The sequence below is a fragment of the Sminthopsis crassicaudata genome, chromosome 4, assembly GCF_048593235.1.
Source record: "Sminthopsis crassicaudata isolate SCR6 chromosome 4, ASM4859323v1, whole genome shotgun sequence".
Lineage (NCBI taxonomy): Eukaryota > Metazoa > Chordata > Mammalia > Dasyuromorphia > Dasyuridae > Sminthopsis > Sminthopsis crassicaudata.
Genome location: NC_133620.1, coordinates 141,996,593 through 142,016,299, shown reverse-complemented (window position 1 = coordinate 142,016,299; position 19,707 = coordinate 141,996,593). Strand labels below are relative to the sequence as shown.

Here is a 19,707-nt window from a genome sequence, read left to right as displayed (position 1 = left end):
AATATTGAACCACCCCTGCATTCTTGATATAAATTCTACCTTGTATGATTCTTGTCATATATTGCTGTAATCTCTTTGCTAGCATTTTATTTAACATTTATGCATCAATATTTGTTAGGCAAATAGGTCTATTATTTTCTTTCTCTTTTTTTTTCCTGGTTTAGATTTATAAGCATCATATTTTTTGTCACAAAAAGAATTTGGTAGGACTCCACCTATTTTTTCAAATAGTTTATACAGTATCAGGATTAATTGCTCTTTAAATGTTTGTGGATCCATCCAGTCCTGGGGATTCTTTTTTAGGAAATTAATTGATGACCAATTCAATTTCTTTTTCTGAGATTGGGTTATTCAAGTATTTTATTTCTTCTTTTGTTAATCTGGGTAATTTATATTTTTGTAGATATTCATTAACTTCATTTAGATTGTCAAATTTATTGGCATATAATGGGGCAAAATAACTTTTAACAATTCTCTAAATTTCTTCATTGGTGAAAAGTTCACACTTTACATTTTTGATGTTTGTAATTTGCTTTTCTTCTTTTCTTTTTTTTAAAATCAAATTAACCAATGGTTTATTTCATTAAAAAAAAACTAGCATCTATTTTATTTATTGGCTTAATGGTTTTCTTTTAATTTGATTATTCTCTATTTTGATTGTCAGGACTTCTGATTTTGTGCTTAATTTGGGATTTAAAATTTATCCTTTTTCTAGTTTTTAAAAAAGTTGTATACACAAATCATTGATCTGTTTATTCCTCTATTTTATTATGTAAGCACTATAAATTTTTCTTTAAGTACTGCTTTGGATGCATCCCATAAATTTCAGAGAGTCCTTATCATAATAAAAAAGAGAAAGAAAGCCCCAATTCAGCTAAATTAGCCAACATGTTGAAAAAGTGCAACATTTACCATATTGTTTCATAACCCTACTGCTCCTACTTCTGCAAAGAGGACTTGAAGTGGCTTCTCAATCCTTTCTTTGGGGGTGCACTTAGTCATCATAATTTCATACCATTTATTTTCAATTGTTGCTGTTCTTTTCATATACATTGTCATAGTTATTATTTATATTGATAATTAGATGACTGCCAGTTTTGTCCTAGTGCTATGTCTGTTGATTTTCTGAGCCATGTTAGATTTTATGATCCAACATGTAAACAAAGTAGTTTATACAGTAATGTACCACTTATTCAGTTGCTATTCCATCAATAGCAACTTTTTAGAATAACCATGACCTACAAATAAGTATTAAAGTGTACTTTGAAAAAACTATCACAAAATCTATACATTAAAATCAGTATCCTTAAGGATCTTCATTTAAGGACTATTGATTCTCTTTTACATATATATTAATGCATTTGGCCTAGATCTATTATTTCATTAATATAAGGAATTTCTATTTGCAAACTTCCTCGAGACTCTTCAGTTGATACTGATTGGCTAGTGCTTTTTTAAGTCAGACTCTTAGAAACTAGAATTGATGGGGGACAATAAAAGACTAAATGAGTTGTTCTGATTACATGGCTGGTGACTGTATTAAGCCCCAAGTCTCCTTGATTTCAACTTTGCCCTACTAGCTACTATTTCAGTCATCTGTTTGTCACTCTTTATCTCTGTATCTTTTTCACCCTCTCCCCTCCCTTTCTCCTTCCCTTTCTTCTTCCTTCCCTCTTTCTTCTTTTTCTTCCTCCCTTTCTCCTCCCTCTTTTCCTCCTTTTTCTCTCCTTCCCTCCCTCCTTCTGTCTGTCTGTCTCTCTCCCCACCTTCCTCTCGCTTTTCCTCTTCTCTCTCTCATTTTTCCTATATATATATATATATATATATATATATATATATATATATATATATATATATATATATATATATATATATATGTGTGTGTGTGTGTGTGTGTGTGTGTTTTCACACACACACATATATATGATATAACACACATATGTATTCACTCCGGACTATTAATGTGTTCATATGTTTTCTACTGATCATATGTTTTCATAGCTGGTCTACTTTGATATTACTAAAAGAAAAATGCAAATATATACTGTAGTTTTCTTAGCTTTTGAAACAAAGCTATATATATATATATATAATTTGTTTCCATTCTGTTAGTTCCTTATTGAAAATAATCACATTGCAGTGTTCTGCTTAGTCTATGCTTTGAAAAGTAATCAGTCATTAGTACCCTACTTTAGAGAAATAGAAAAATCTGACAAATTCACCTGTTAACTGTGTTTTCTATATCAATTTCATTTTTGTTTTGGGATTTAGTATCTTAAATTTGTGGATCAACTTTCAGAGAAGATGAAGTTAGACCAGGTGGCTGCTGAACTTGGCTTTGACATGCGGCTGGATGCAGTTTTAGCTCGTGCAGAGCAACTGGTTCGACTTGAGAGCAATGCAGTTATTGAAAACAAGACCATGGCCCATAGCTTACAGAGAAAGGTAAGAAGGTGGTCTGCCTTAGCCTTGTTGGAAAAAAAAAAAAACTCAAAACAATTTCTGGGGGAATCCCAAATATTGTAAGAGATAATGTTAATGTTAAGTCCATATTAATCAACAATTATTGCTAGTTTTGGCTGAGATATACTTCTTTGCTATTTCTATGTATCTATGGAATCATCTGTATAAGTACTACCTTCATTGATAGATTGGAAATTCTACATATCTGAGTAAAAGTGGTACATTCTGACTCTTGAAGCTTTAATGTACTTCATTTGTAGTGATCAAGGAATGACAAGGATTGGAATATAGAAGATGAATGTAAAGTTCAGAAATCCCCTATATCTAGCTGGATTAAGGTCATGCTTTCTGTCCCATCCATCTGTTCATCCATCCATCCATTCATTTATCCAATTGTCACATCAACATATAGATCAACCATCTGTTCACATCTGGCATTTTACCATCTTCTGATTTACCCCACTACATTGATAGGCCTTTTCTGTTTTCCTACCAATTTTTCTTGTGAGAACAGTATCAAATTCATATTACCATTGTTTCTAGAAAAGGTAAAATATTTATGGCTCCACCTCCTAGACCAAAATTACCTTTTTTGGCCACTAATCTTTTAAATGTTTTATTTTTTCCATTAGAATGTAGGCTTCTAGATAATAAGAAACGCCTCACTTTAGCATTTTTATCCCCAGTGCTTTGCACAATGCCTGGCAAATGGACACTTAAATAAATTTTTTTCCATTAATTCAATTAAATCTGGCTTCATACTTTGATGTAAAATCATTCTTTTACACTTTTACACTTTGTGGTTTGTTAGGCACACTTCATCCTTGGTCAAGAACCCATCAGCCTTTGTTTTACCTTTGAGAAGCCAGGCTTCCATACCATGATGAAACATTAGAGTAGAAATTTAGTGGGATCACTAGATTTGTTTTAAGAATAATTCTAAAATAAAATTTCTTATTTTAAATTTAGAAGAATGGTGATGATGTAAGTACAGAATGAAAAAAAAAACTGCCCTCTCATTCAGGCATGAAAAGAAGAAAGGAAGAAAAAACATGGTAGTTATTATTTTTTTTTTTTTTTAAAGAAAGGAATAGGGAGAGCACCAGCCCTAAATTCAGGAGGCCCTGAATTCAATGTGACCTCAGTCACTTAACACTTTCTGGCTGGGTGACCCTGGGCTAGTCACTTAACCCTAATTGCCTCAGGAAAAAAAGGAAAGGAATAGGGAAATATGAATGAGTCTACCAGGAAACTATATAGTAGTTCCTTTTCTATACCACAATCATTGTAACTTTAAGGATATTTTATATAACAATATCACTGCCATCAAGAAAGAAATTTTGGATTATATTTTCTTTCCAGGTGCTACCCAGATAATCAATCTTTCTATATACGCAGCAGTCATTCCTTTCTACTTGGAGCCTATAATAAAGGAAATGAACACTATTAATTATAACAACAACAATGATAATAATAAATTCATAATATGTACTACATATAATGCATGATAATAATAATAATGAAAATATTGAGAACACTTTAAGATTTACAAGACACTTTACTTATACTAACTCATTTGATTCTCTTGACAACCCTGTGAAGAAATTACTCTAGGTTTTGTTAGTCCTATATTTTAAGGGCACAAGATACTTGTATTACTACTTAAATTTGTTGTAGAATGGAATACCAAATGAAAAAGATCATGAAGACAAATTTAGTTAATAAAATATTAAAAGGATGCTGATGATCATCACTTCCTTTTACCATCTAGAAAATATTAAGATGATCTTGCTAGGAATAAGTTTCCCTTATGAAGCAAGTTCCTGGCACAGATTCTGAATCACAATGAGCCCCTCCTCATTGCAAAGTATATAACTTTAGTAATTTAAATATATTAGCTTCGGTAAGATACTTATTTATTTATTTTTCCCCCTGAGGCTGGGGTTAAGTGACTTGCCCAGGGTCACACAGCTAGGAAGTGTTAACTGTCTGAGATCAGATTTGAACTCCCGTCCTCCTGAATTCAAGCCTGGTGCTCTATCCACTGCGCCACCTAGCTGCCCCTTTGGTAAGCTACTTAGAAGAAATAAGGAAAACAGTTGAAACTCCCAGTTTAGTGAATTTGTCATGACTTTGGCTATTTTTAAGAACAAATATAGGAGGATAGAATTATAAAATATGATTGTCTCCAAGTGATAATTTTGAATGCCATTGTCTTCAGTACATTGGTATTTTTATGTTGAATAGAATAAAGTTGAATGGAGTTAAGCTTACAGTATTATTTATTATGCAATGTCATATACATTTTCAGCATAACTATATTTTATAATGACACTAGTTATTAGATTTGAGTAATTTGAAACTGGAATATTTTTTCTTCAATATGTCAATAAACATTTTAAAATTATAAATTCTGGGATTCTAAATGCTGGGAATACAAAGAAAGGCAAAAAACAATTTTTTTGCCCACATTCTGGGGAAATGCAAATAATGAGAAAATTGTGCAAGTACTATATACAAACAAGTTATATACAGGGTAAGTTAGAGATAATCTCAAGATGAAAGCAATAATATTAAAGGAAAGCCAGAAAGCCTCTTTTTTCTTGATGATTATACTTTCTTTAGAAGTACCCCAAATTTCATTAATTCATTAATTCAAATTAATGCATTAAGAATTCATTAATTTTAATTGCAAATGATGAATATTTTCTAATATATTTTTTTTAAATGGGAGAAGCAGAGAGCACAGTGTGTAGATATTATAAGCTATCAAACTATATTCCCTTGGAACCCCTTCTAGCTCTCTTAAGTAGTATTTTCATAAAGCTTTAAGAACAGTGTCAAGAAAGATAAAATCCAAAATGTATTGACAATGATTGAAAAAAAAGATAGAGAAAACAAAAAGGACTTTTATAGCTATTTTTACATTGAGAAGAAGAATGGTGGGTGGAGTTGATGCTACAGAAAGAGGAACTAACTAAATGCTATTTTGTTTTTTCTTTATCAAGGAGAATGATCTTCAGCCTAGAAAGGGTAAAAGAAAATAAGTTTTAGAGCCAAAGATAGGTGAGGAAGTAGTAAGTGTCTGATTTTTTTGACTCTGAGTAAGTTCAGATTTCTTGACCTGGGTGAATTCTGTACATGGGGTAGTGAAAAAAATTGGAGGTGTTATTGTCAGTAGTTCCTCACAGAAAAGAAAAGACATACAGTGCAAACCACAGACTAGTGAGCTTTATGTTGATCACAGCAAAATCCTTATATAAATTGTTAATTGAGTGGATCATGAGCTTTTAGGAAAGGAAGTGATGACTGCGAGTTATCATTTTTTATGCCAAATCTATCTTCCTTCCCAACTTCCCTATTCCCATAGTAGGCACCATTATGAATCAAATTCACAAACTCAGCATTCCCCTTGACTCTTCACAGTTAGGTGGAATAGGAGATGGAGCTCCAAGTCAGGAAAAAATCCGAGTTTAAATCTGGTCTCAGACATTTGTTAGCTATGTGACTCTGGGAAGTCGTTTAACCATTGCTTCATCTTGTATGTAAAAATGGGGATAACAATAGTATCTATATCCCAGGGATGTTGTGAGGATCAATTAAGATAAAAATTGTCAAGTGCTTAGTACAGTGCTTGGGACATAGTAAGCACTATGTAAATGTCAGCTATTATTAGCTATATATCCAATAAATGCTACTCCTACAGATTTTTACCACCTTACTATGGAAGTATATGTATATGTCCCTGTCTTTCTACTCATAGGTCCAATATCCTAATTCAGGATATCATCTCTTGCCTAGACTATTGCAATGGCTTCCTAATTGGGCTACTCAGCTGTCAAAATGATTTTTTTTTCTTTTTTCTTTTTAAAAAAATAGTAGTTTTTCTCAAATACATGTAAAGATAGTTTTATCTTCTATAAAGATTTTTATAAAACTTTTTGTTACAATTTTTCTCCTTCTCCCTCCCCAAAATGGAAAACAATCTGATATAAGTTAAATATGTGCAATTCTTTTAAACATATTTCTATATTTGCCATGTTGTACAAGAAAAATCAGATCAAAAAGAAAAAAAAACAATGAAAAAGGAAAACAAACAAACAAACAAACAATAACAACATAAAAAAGTGAAATTATTATGTTTTGGTCCACTTTCAGTCTCTCTCTGGATGCTGATGGCATTTTCCATCCCAAGTCTATTGAAATTGTCTTGAATCACTGCATTGTTGAAAAGAGCCAAGTCCATCACAGTTGATCATCGCATAATCTTCTTATTACTGTGTACAGTGTTCTTTTGATTCTACTCATTTCACTCAGCATTAGCTCGTGTAATTTCTCATGTGATTTTCTGAAATCAGCCTATTCATCATTTCTTATAGTACAATAATATTCCATTATCTTCTTATATCATAACTTATTCAGCCATCCCCAACTGATGGGTATCCACTCAATTTCCAGTTCCTTGCCACTACAAAAAGGGCTGCTATAAACATTTTTGCACATGTGAGTCTTTTTCTATTCTTTTATGATATCTTTGAAATTCAGATCCAGTAGAGACACTGCTAGATTAAAGGGTATGTAGTTTTATAGACCATTGGGCTTATTTTTAACTTGATCTCCAGAATGGTGGGATTATTTCATAACTCCACCAATAATGTATTTATGTACCATTTTCCCCACATCTCCTCCAACATTTATCATTATCTTTTTCTGCAAGATGGTTTTTTCTTTTTAAAATTTTTTTATTAATTTTATAATTATAACCTTTTTTTGACAGTACATATGCATGGGTAATTTTTTACAACATTATCCCTTGCACTCACTTCTGTCTGAATTTTCCCCTCCTTCCTTCAACCCCCTCCCCTAGATGGTAGGCAGTCCCATACATGTTAAATATGTTATAGTATACCCTAGATACAATATATGTGTGCAGAACCGAATTTCTTGTTGCACAGGAAGAATTGGATTCAGAAGGTAAAAATAACCTGAGAGGAAAAATAAAAATGCAAACAGTTTACACTCATTTCCTAGTGTTCCTTCTCTGGGTATAGCTGATTCTGCCCATCATTGCTCAATTGGAATTGAATTAGATCTTCTCTTTGTTGAAGATATCCACTTCCATCAGAATACATCCTCATACAGTATTATTGTTGAAGTGTATACTAATCTCCTGATTCTGCTCGTTTCATTCAGCATCAGTTGATGTAAGTCTCTCCAAGCCTCTCTGTATTCCTCCAGTTGGTCATTTCTTACAGAACAATAATATTCCATAACATTCATATACTAGAATTTACCCAACCATTCTCCAATTGATGGGCATCCATTCATTTTCCAGTTTCTAGCCACTACAAAAAGAGCTGCCACAAACATTTTGGCACATACAGGTCCCTTTCCCTTCTTTAGTATTTCTTTGGGATATAAGCCCAGTAGTAGCACTGCTGGGTCAAAGGATATGCACATTTTGATAACTTTTTGGGCATAGTTCCAAATTGCTCTCCAGAATGGTTGGATTCTTTCACAACTCCACCAACAATGCATCAGTGTCCCAGTTTTCCCACATCCCCTCCAACATTCATCATTATTTTTTCCTGTCAGCAAGATGGTTTTTTCAAAGCACAGCTCTATGTCACTTTCTTGCTCAAAAAGCTCTAGTGGCTCTCTATTGCTTCTAGGATAAAATATATAAAATATATGTAAAAATATAGGATATAATATAAAAAGACTTTTAAAGTCTTTTGCCACCTGGTTCCTACATTTCCAAAATTTTTATATAATACTCCATGTTCATATTTCTAATGGTGCAATCAAAGTGATCTTGCTCTTTTTTTATATATAGCACTCTATCTTTCATATCTCTCCATTTCCACAGGTTGTCCTTATGCCTAGAAGGCATTCTCTGCCTCCCTTTGGGGCCTTTTTTGATATCTCTTGTTATAAGTGCTTTTTCCTCAATACTATCTTATATTTATTTTTAAATGTATTTAGTATATATTTATTTATGTATACATAACCCACATGCCCACACATGCATATAGATCCACATGCATATTCATAAAAAACATATACCAGCACAATGCCCAACAAGTACGTATATATGGACATACATGCATAATATATACACAATACAAACACACAAATACACAATGTACATATAAAATACAACAATATAGTATATGAACTCATGGATACATGTGTATTATACATGTTCACAAGAAACACATATAGCCATACAAATGCACTATATGCAAGTGTATTTATGTGTATATATGTGACAGCCACAATGTGACTGTATACATGTGTGTATATATATCTACTCTTTATTCTTTTATTTCTGAACATGAAGCAAAGTGCCTAGCTCATAGTAGACAAGCAGTAAATACTTGTTGATTGATTGACTTCTGTGAGCAAGCTTATTAATTTTTAAGACTTCAGCTGTCACCTTATTCAGATGATGCTCATATTTGGACCTTAATTTTCATTTCTCTCAAATTTCAGGTCCTTTGTTCTACTGTTATTTGAAATTCAGCATCCAAAATTGAGTTATTGTTTTCCTCTTAAATACACTGTCTCCCCTTGTACCCCTTTGACTTGATTTTTTTGGCAGTGGTACTATCATTCATTTGTTTCAAAATTACGATGTTTTTGACTCTTTCATCTTCCTCACCTCCTACATCTAATCAGTCATCAAGTCTTGGCTGATTCCCTCACAAAACATGTCTTGGATGATTTTCTCCCTTTTATTTACATGACCAACACGACTAACTTTGTGTGGGTCTTTCTCCCCCCTCCCCCATTAGGACTATTATAGTAGCTTTTTATCTAATGAGTTTTCTCAAACTCACCTTGCCAATCTTTCCTAATGTATATAGATCTGGCCATCTCATTTCCCAAAAAAATTTTCAATGGTTCCTTAGAAGTTTAAGTTCAAATTGTTTTGCCCATTGTTCAATGTCTTTCATAATCTGGCACCACGTTTTATTTCCAGCATTATCTTGATCCTTCAATGCATTATATATTATAGACAAACTGGACTACTTCTTAATCTGCTGAACAATCCTTGAACTTTTCAACCTTTGTGCTTTTGTTCACACTATTGCCTATACCTAAAGTGTCCTCCTACCATTCTTGTTGAATTCCATTCATCCTTCAAAGCTCAATTCAAATTTTATTTCCCCTATAAAGTCGTTCCTGTTCATTCCTTATTTGTTATAACATTCCTTCTCAGGCAATGTTAGCATCATTGAATTTCAGTGTTGAAAAGGATGTTAATGGCCATCTAGTTTATCTAGTTCCTGACTGAATAAGAGAGCATCCACTCTTAGACATATATAATGAATTGTCATTCAGCTTTTACATAAAGACTTCTTTTGCAGAATTCTAATTCTTGAGAAATCTTTTTTCTTATAGTAAGGCTAATATATCTGGGCAATTCCCATCCATTTCATTTAAGACCACACTGGTCAAATCTCAATCTTTCCCAAGTGGGAGTATGATTAGTGATGTGAACCTGACCTGTGATTTCATTGAGAGTGTTCTGATTTTCAGCTTATTATTATTGCCATTACAACCTGCTAGATGGTTATCTTAAAGAAGAAGGGATTTAGAGTAAACTGATAACTTTTTCAAACATTTGAAAGCCTGCCTTGGGGGAAAAGGCTTAGAATTATTCTTTATGGATTCATACAGAGCTAAAATCAGGCTAAACAGAAGCTAGAAGGAGCCAATTTCAGCTAAACACACACACACACACACACACACACACACACACACAATCTTCCTGATATTTAGACCTGCTTGGAAATGGAATATAGGTTGCCTGTGAAATTAATGAGCCTTCTGTTGCTTTTCAAGGAGAGGACGATGAACCCTTTGTAGAGGGATTCGTCTATCTGGTGGGAGTGGGATTAAATGACTCCTTGGTTTCTTTTCAGTTTTTAGGATTGATTCTTTGATTAAATGGGACCCAAGGCTTCTTAAAATAATTTCCCTGGCATTTCAACTAAGAAAAAGGTGATTTTTAAAAAGTAATTTGAAAACATAATAACTCTAATTTTTTTTTGGCCAACTAAACCCAACACTTTGTGATTGAGATTAATCAGTGCAGGGTTGTTGCTACTGGGTTTGTGGAGGATTGAATCTCTCAGTGTCTTGTTATAGTCTGGCCTTGATGAATCCATTTTCATGGTCTTAAATGCAATTTCACTTTTTTATTATGATGCATTTAATGCTAGGGAGAATCAGAGTGGAAAGCCTGCCTCCTCTGCACATTTTCTATGTTCTTTTGTCTAGGACTTCGTAGTTCCTGAAATTAATTCCTGGAAAAAATGAATAAAAAATGCAATCAGGGAAAAGAAGTTCAATAACCTTTTTGGTTGGTACAAATGAGTCTTATTGAAATATAAAGATCAATGTGATAGCAGTAATTCACTTATATTTCCTGAGTGTTCAGTTACAAAGAAAATTCCCTGTTCTCTTAAACCAGCTAAAGGCTCAGAAAGAAAGGCTGGAGAGCCGAGAGCTACACATGAACCTTCTACGTCAGAAAATAATTCAGCTGGAAGAGGAGAGGCAGGTTCGTACAGCCTTGGCTGTAGAGAAGGATGAAGCCAATCTTACCATCCGGAAACTGCAGAAGATGGTGGAGAGGTTACAGAAAGACTTGAGAGTGTCCCGACAATCTAACACCGAGCTCAAAGCTAAACTCTCAGATACCAATGAGCTCAAGGCAAGTGCCAGGCTTATGTCTCTTTGTTGATATTTTTCTAGCCATGGGAAAAGTGTGTGTCTACCCAAAGCTCACAAAGTGGCCAAGTGGATAATCATCATCATCCTCATCCTCATCTCAAAACTGTCATTTATATATCACTTTAGAGTTTGAAGAGCTTTACAAATACTATCTTTGAATCTCACCACAACCCTGGGAAGTAGGTATTATTAGTATTCCTATTTTATAGATAAGAATATTGAGCAGAAGTTAAATGGCTAATTCTTAGTTATACACCTTATAAAAATTTGAACTCAGATCTTCCTAATTCCCTGGCTGGCCTTCTGTTCATCATAGCAGTATAATTTATAGTGTTAGAGAGTTGAACAGGGCACTTGAGAGAATATGTGAGAGGCAGGACTTCCAGGCTCAGAGGCTGATTTTTTATCCACCACTATTCTGTCTCTCATGCGGCATACGTGCAAACAATCTAACAATAAGGTAAAAAACGAAGTGCTACAATTTAAAAAAAATTGTGGACAAAAAGTGACTTCTGATTGGATAAATCAGTGAAGGCAAGTTTGAGAAAATGGACACACTTCTTCACTGAGAAAGGTAACATTTACTGAAATCCCTTTGTGTGTATGAAATTATGCAGGTATACTGTTTCCTATCCTCATTATTGTTAATGAGTTCCATTAAAAATGGCATTGGGTGAAACAGTATTACAGAAGGCTGATAGTTCAATAGGAATAGAGTTGAGAGAAGTTATATGCTAGTCTTCCAGGTAGGGCTAGCTGTAGGTCAAAAGTGGGGCTGAGTTGGCCTGATGTTACATGGTTTCCCTAATAATGTCATAATATGACTTGGAAAACAGACGGATTCTATTACAAAAATTTAATGATGTTCTTATGAGATAATGTCTTAATGATATGTCTATAATGGGCATAGTTAGGAATCTGAAGGGAATTGGAGCAATGTTCACTATATTAAAGATCCTTACAATATAAAGGAACCCCCCCCCCAAATTTGTATGGACATAACCAAAATATTTAAAATATCATATATATCTGTGCCACTGTGATTGGTATATGTCATAGCATACATATTCAGCTCAAATATATATATGTGTGTGTATATATATTATATATAATAATTATATATAAATAAATATAATAAATATATAAAATATATAACTATATAAATGTAAATAATACATAAACATAAATATATTTATATATATTATTCAGCTGCATAAAGCATCAAGTACTTACTAGGTACTAGACACTGTGCTAAACATTAGAGATACAAAGAAAAACAAGCAAGACAATCCTTATCTTCAAGAAGCTTACATTTTACTGATGAAGACTATCATATAAATGGGAACTGGGGAGCTGGAAAGGGGGGAGGTTAGAATTATATATGAAGTACTATATAACTAATGATGTATAAGAAATGTTTGTAGTATAGTCCTGGAACTAAGCAAGATGAGGTCAAAGCTAGACTCTCAGAGCCCAGGATAGTTTTATGGAAAGACTCTATTTACAGGTGGAAAAAAAGTGAAGAAGTTGCCTCTAGCAGAGTTGAGGGCAAAAGATGGAGATGTTCTGAAAGTATTATTTACCTATAATATAAAATATACCATGGTTATAAAGAGATCAGTTTTCAGGAACTCTGAGCATCTTAGATTATCTATGAACCTGGAAAATTTCCCAAATTAAAAAATATCTTTGACAAAAGATCAAAATAAAAGTAATTAAGTAAATACAAGCAACAAGCAAACAAAAACAAAACTGTTCCCTGAGGATACAGAAAGATTAAACATAACCAAAGCTTAAGACATGATAGTTATAATTGATTGATTAATAAACCCTTTTGAAGGAAAAGAATATTTTAGCTGTAAGCAGTGTTTTTAACGGGTGGTTTAATAGAGTGTGGCTCAGTGAAATTACCATAGAAAGTATAGGTATTTGTGTGTGTGTATGTGTACAAACTAATACATCAAATCTGTAGCTTATGTTCATTGATTTTACAGTCCAAATGTGGTAGTTATAAACTCTTATCATTGATGAAAATAGATTGTTGTAGAATTTCTTGCAAAAAAATAACCTTTTATTCTTCATTTCTTTGTCCTTTCAGTTCATGTAAGCTCCTGATTTGTAAAAGAACTTTTATGTTAAACTAACTCTTTGCCTTTTTATCTCCAAAATGTAGGGCAGGTGATGAGGAACTGAGAACAACAAGAATAAATATTGACTGAGGCATTTTAGAATCTCTCTTTATTCCCCAATAAATGATGATAATAAAAATTAATGTCTTTGCTGTTATTTCTCATTTCCAGAGTTAATAGCTTATTTGAATAGTTGGGAGTAGTGCTATCCTATCTTTTATTTGTTGGTCTTCTTTACTTTTAGATTATTTTTTACTCTCCTGTCCATAACTTGTTGCATGTAACATCTCCTTATTTTTATTGTTGTTGTATTGTTTCAGTTGTGTCCGACTCTTTGTGAACCCATTTGCGAACCCATCAGTAAGTATCTGAGACCAGATATAACCTCAGGAGATTGAATCTTCCTCACTAGGCCTGGCACTTCATCCACTGCACCACCTAGCTGCCTCCATCTTTTCATCTATCTCATTCTAATTTGGTGTTGATTTTTAACTTATGTTTTAATTGGTAAATGGTCTAATTGCATAAAGGCAGCCTATTCAGAAAACATTCTCCCACAAAATCAGTCACTCTCTGTCTGTTAATATATAGTCAATTTTGCTTTTTGTGATGTTTAATGCTCATCATATTTAGCTTCTTCTAGTCTGAAGAAAGTGTTTACAATATACAGGACTGGGATTTTTGAGTGGTCTACAATCCTTTAGGATATATTTTTAAAAAAACAAAATTTGATCATATTCCCTTCTCATTGAAGTTCCTGAATATGCAAATGTGTTACTGCGTTTGCATGATTTCATCAAATTATTTATGGAATTCATCTCTTGTGACAGTTTTGTTTAAGCCTTAGTTTTTCATGTTCATCATAAGCACATCTAGATGATTAGATGTACAAGGAGATGATGTTAATATGGTAGCTAGGTGGCTCAGTGGATAGGGTGAAAGATTTGGAGTCAAGAAAAATTTGAATTCAAATTTTCCTCTAGATACTGATTAGTTATATATTCCATGGCAAATCATTTAACTTCCTTCAACTTCAGGTTCCTGATCTGAAAAATGAGAATAATACCACCTAGCTCCCAAAGTTATCAGGAAGATAAAATGAGATAATTTTTGTCAAATTATTTGCAGTCCTTAAAACATTATATACTAGCTATTATGTTTTTTAATGCTTTGTACACATTTTGGAGATCAAGTCATACTTTTCTGAAGAGAATCTGTGAGTTCTTTTATTTCACTATATATGAATTGAGCCAGGAAGTTAGAGTCAATGGAGTTAAGGGAAATAGATTTCTCATTTTGCCCATAAAAATAACAAGTGGAAACTTCAAAGAGATGAAAAATGTCTAAAGAATAAAAAAAGAAAAAAAAATTAACCCTTTAATTTCATGGTTTCATTTTTAATGAGACTATCATTATTGTTGCCATTCAGTAATAGTAACACTATTTAAACTAAAATTTATACATTGCCTAAAATTTATACGAACCTTAACATTCTCTTCATTTCCATTCTGTCTCTATTATTGCAGAAGCAGAAAACAGTCCCTGAAGATTGAGACCACTTTTATATTGTTCTTTCATTGTTGTCATGGTCATAAAATTGCCTCTGTCTAGGATACCATTTTGATAAGTTTCTATATTTGGCTTGCTAGGTTCATCCACAAGGCCCCAGGTAATATAAAAAAGACAATATTTGAAATCTTTTCAATGCGGCAGAATTTTACCAGACTATATATGCTTTTTCTGCCATATTATTCAAGAATCCATGGTGGCCTTCATGCCACAATGAGGCATTGGGATAGTAAATGGAGGAATGCTTGTTTTGTTATTGATAAAGTAGGAGTGTTATTGAAGGAGAAATCTGGAAGAGCAACTGGATCTTTTCAAGAACACATAGAAGAAATCTTGGAAGTAATACAGTCTTGAAGGCGCTCTAGGATTTATTTTCAAGATATTTCAAAGAAGAAAGATATCCAGAAAAAGGGTAAAAAACCCAACAACTCGATGAATAAGATTATTAACAAAAGAGGGAAATTGAGAAATCAACAAGTGCTAGTTTATGTCTATCCTCACATTTCAATAAAATGTAAAGTGTAATCTATTTTTCAGAGAGGGGAGGATAATCGGGTGAGGGGAGAGAAGGCAGTCAGGGTTAATTGACTTGCCCAGGGCCACACAACTAGTAAATGTCCAGAATTTGAGGTCTCCTGACTCCAGAGCTGGTGCTCTATCCACTCTGCCACCTAACTGCCCCTCCATCTGTTTTTTTAAATATATGCCTGATAAAAATGTCATGAAGGGAACAGGTAGTTTTTCAGAGGTGATTCACTGAAAAGAAGTCAAGTGTCTCAAAAGTTTAGGGAATTCAAGTTTCCACCTGTTGACTAAAATTAAAAAGTCTCACAACTTCTGCAAGAACTTAACTCTGATGATTTATGCTATAGAAGTGATCTAGAAAGTTACAACAGTGATGCATAAGGTCTGAGAGTTAATTTCATTCTGCTTGTGGCAATAACATTTTTTTTTTTTTTTTTTTTTTTTTTTTTTTTTTTGTGGAGGGATATAAACACAGAGATCAAGAGATTGACTACTTGGTGATGAACTGTTTGGCTATGACAACACCCTTTTCTACCACCATCACTATTGCCTTTGCTTCTAGTTTTTGCTCATTTATTATTTTCCATTATTGCCCTTTTCTGTTTTTTTTTTTTTTAAAGTACAATTTTTTTTTTTTTTTTTTGCTAATTACGCTTCATAATGTAGTTTAAGACCTGGTAATGCTAGGTCCTTTTCCTTCATATATTCTTTATTATTTCTTATATTATATATATATATATATATATATATATATATATATATATATATTTGTTATTTTCTTGGCCTTTTGTTCCATCATATCACTTTTGTTATTATTTTATTTTTTATAAAGTATTTCTTTGGTAATTTAATATTATTTAGGTCTATTTTTCTTTAACTATTGTTTTGTAGTTTTGTAACATTTATATTTACGTCTTATATGTGTCTTGGTAAAATAATTCTAAGATTTCATATAATTTCTTGTTATATTAAATGGAATTTCTCTTTGCTTTTTGCCTAGGATTTTGTTAGTATATATAAATGTTGATGCTTTTTGCATCCTAATACTTTTCTGAAGTTATAGTTTCAATTATTTTCATTAATTCTCTAAGGTTTTCTAAATAAATTATCATCATTTCTACAAAGAGGGATAATTTTGCCTACTTTTCACTATACAGTTTTTTCCCTTTCTTCCTTCCTTCCCTTCCCTTTCTTCCTTCCTTCCCTTCCCTTTCCTTCCTTCCTTCCCTTCCCTTCCCTTCCCTTTCCTTCCTTCCTTCCTTCCTTCCTTCCTTCCTTCCTTCCTTCCTTCCTTCCTTCCTTCCTTCCTTCCTTCCTTCCTTCCTTCCCTTCCCTTCCCTTTCCTTTCCTTCCTTCTCCTTCCTTCCTTCCTTCCTTCCTTCCTTCCTTCCTTCCTTCCTTCCTTCCTTCCTTCCTTCCTTCCTTCCTTCCTTCCTTCCTTCCTTCCTTCCTTCCTTCCTTCCTTCCTTCCTTCCTTCCTCCCTCCCTCCCCTCCCTTCCTCTTTCTTTCTTTCTTTCTTTCTTTCTTTCTTTCTTCTCTTTCTTTCTTTCTTTCTTTCTTTCATTCTTTCTTTCTTTCTTTCTTTTCTTTCTTTCTTTCTTTCTTTCTTTCTTTCTTTCTCTTCTTTCTTTCTTTCTTTTCTTTCTTTTCTTTCTTCTTCCTTCTTCTTCCTTCCTTCCTTCTCCTTCCTTCCTTCCTCCTTCCTTCCTTCCTTCCTTCCTTCCTTCCTTCCTCCCTCCCTCCCTCCCTCCCTTCCTCTTTCTTTCTTTCTTTCTTTCTTTCTTTCTTTCTTTCTTTCTTTCTTTCTTTCTTTCTTTCTTTCTTTCTTTCTTTCTTTCTTTCTTTCTTTCTTTCTTCCTTCCTTCTCCTTCCTTCCCTTCCCTTCCTTCCTTCCTTCCTTCCCTTCCTTCCTTCCTTCCTTCCTTCCTTCTTCTTCTTTCTTCTTTCTTTCTTTCTTTCTTTCTTTCTTTCTTTCTTTCTTTCTTTCTTTCTTTCTCTTTCTTTCTTTCTTCTTTCTTTCTTTCTTCTTTCTTCTTCCTTTCTTTCTTTCTTTCTTTCTTTCTTCTTTCTTTCTTTCTTTCTTTCTTTCTTTCTTTCTTTCTTTCTTTCTTTCTTTCTTTCTTTCTTTCTTTCTTTCTTTCTTTCTTTCTTTCTTTCTTTCTTTCTTTCTTTCTTTCTTTCTTTCTTTCTTTCTTTTCTTTCTTTCTTTCTTTCTCCCATTTCTATGACAGGCTAACTAATAATTTGAACTAGGCCAGTTTTGCTTCTTATTGGACCCCAAAGCCCTCCCAGGTTTCTATGTTGACATTAACATTAATTATTGGTTTTAGATAAATGCTTTTTCATGTTGAGAATAAGTCCTTTCATTAATACAGTTTGTAAGGTTATCTAACATACAAGCATGCTATATTTTTTCAACATTTTTTTCAGCATTTATTGATAAGCGATTTTTATTGTTTGGTTTATTAGTGTGATTAATTAGATCAATAATTTCCTTAACACAATTTAATAATGAATCATTTTGGATGTATTGTTGTAAACTTTTTTTTTTTTTTTGCCAATATTTCATTTAACATTTCTGCACCAATATTTCTTAGCAATATTGAGAGGTAATTCTTTATTTCCCTTTCCATATCAGTCTGATAAAAGGAATTTTGATAAAAGTGCTTTTATCTTTTTATTTGAGAATTTTTTATAACAAAGGGAGAAATTGAACTTTAAAGGACCATGCTTAAAGAGAAATGGCAGAATATATGTAGATAGAGAAAGCTCATAGTTTTGGAGTATAGTTGGATATGGAATCAAAGGTACAAACACAAGGCTTGTCAAGCTTGACAAAGACAAGGGGTATTTCTTGCTTGGTCATTGGTGCAAATAAAAAAATGGAGAATGATTTTAAGGGTTTTTGAGGTGTAGAGTTAAGGGAGAAGAGGATATTTATAAAGGGGAGTGCTGCTATTTTCCTGGTAAAATTAGAAGAAAGGTCCTCTGCTACAAAAGATAGAGGATAGGAGGAAGGAAGGAAAGAAGCAGGTATTATTGGAAGGCATAGAGGGCAGAAAAGATTTGTGACAGCCACAGTGAGACAACATAAATTTGTAGAACTACCTGCACCTACATGTCATAGTTATGAAATTTCCTCTACTAGTGGGCAACGGCAATGCCATGTAGCTACAGTGGAAAGGCAGATACTTTCCAGCCTGTACACCAGACCTCTTCTACCCTGAAGCCTTCATCCTGAAGCCTTATTCTAATCCTCTGCTGTAGTCTCTTCCTTTAGTTGACTGGGTGGCTCCTATTAGAATCTTCGCTTGAGAGGAGCATCTAGTTCAGTCATATCTAATTCTTTTGCAGGCTGTACTCCAAAATGGTTGAGGACAATGTATAATTAAACTGGTTGACTATAGATAGGATAAAAGTTGTGAAAGGAGGAAAGTGAATCCCAATGAAGACTGTAAATGACTAGAAGTCATAGTGAGCGTGAAGAATAGATTTAGTAGGAGTTGGGTAGAGTGGGATAGAAGTTTGTGGTCAGATATAATTTTTATTTCTCCTTTAATTAAAATTTTTTTTCTTTTACTTCTTTTGGGCATTAGTAGTTTAGTAGTAAAAAACTGATGATACATAGAAAGGCAATGACAATCCCTGTTTCTAAGAAGCTTAATTTCTAATAGGGAAACAGGTCAGTGCTTTTGTTTGCTTTCTACTGTGAGAATCTGTGAGAAAGAAGCAGACACCCACAGGTCTTTGTTAAAGTAAAGGGCCATTATTATTGTGTTTCCTGGTACAGTGGAAACTTTGGGGGGAGGCTGACTGGGCTTCCCAAATCCCACACCCTTCCCCCATTGCATCCATTCAGGGCCTGGAATTAGTTTGTCCATCTTGCTTGGGTATCCTACAACATATAAGTACTTTTACTACCACTATTTATTTTAGTATTTATGTATTTCTTACTTTTTTAATATGTACAAAATTGGGGATGGAGATTCCTATCTTCTTTTTTTTTTTTTTTTAGAATGTTATTGATGAAATTTTTGAGCTATTACCCCTAATCCTACTTTCTGCACAAACTCTATGGTTTTTATTTTGTGATTTTGCATAGTACAGTTCTTTGAATGAATAAGGAAGAACACCTTATCAGAAAGCCTCAGAATATAAAATAGCCTAAATTAACAATTAAACAAAAACAGACTCATAATATAATCAGCCTCAAAAATTGCCTCCCCCCTCCTACCCTGCATTCTTGCAGGAAGTCGTCATGCTACTGTCAATTAT

At 33.3% G+C, this 19,707-nt stretch overlaps 1 protein-coding gene across 1 annotated transcript in view; it reads left to right on the top strand.

Annotated features, from left to right (window-relative positions):
- CCDC170 (coiled-coil domain containing 170) overlaps nucleotides 1–19,707 on the top strand; it is a 115,873-nt gene that overhangs the window by 73,802 nt on the left and 22,364 nt on the right. The window contains exons 8-9 of the mRNA XM_074309539.1: nucleotides 2,272–2,445; nucleotides 10,946–11,188. Of these exons, the coding sequence (XP_074165640.1) occupies nucleotides 2,272–2,445; nucleotides 10,946–11,188 (417 nt within the window). The remainder of the gene's footprint in view (nucleotides 1–2,271; nucleotides 2,446–10,945; nucleotides 11,189–19,707) is intronic.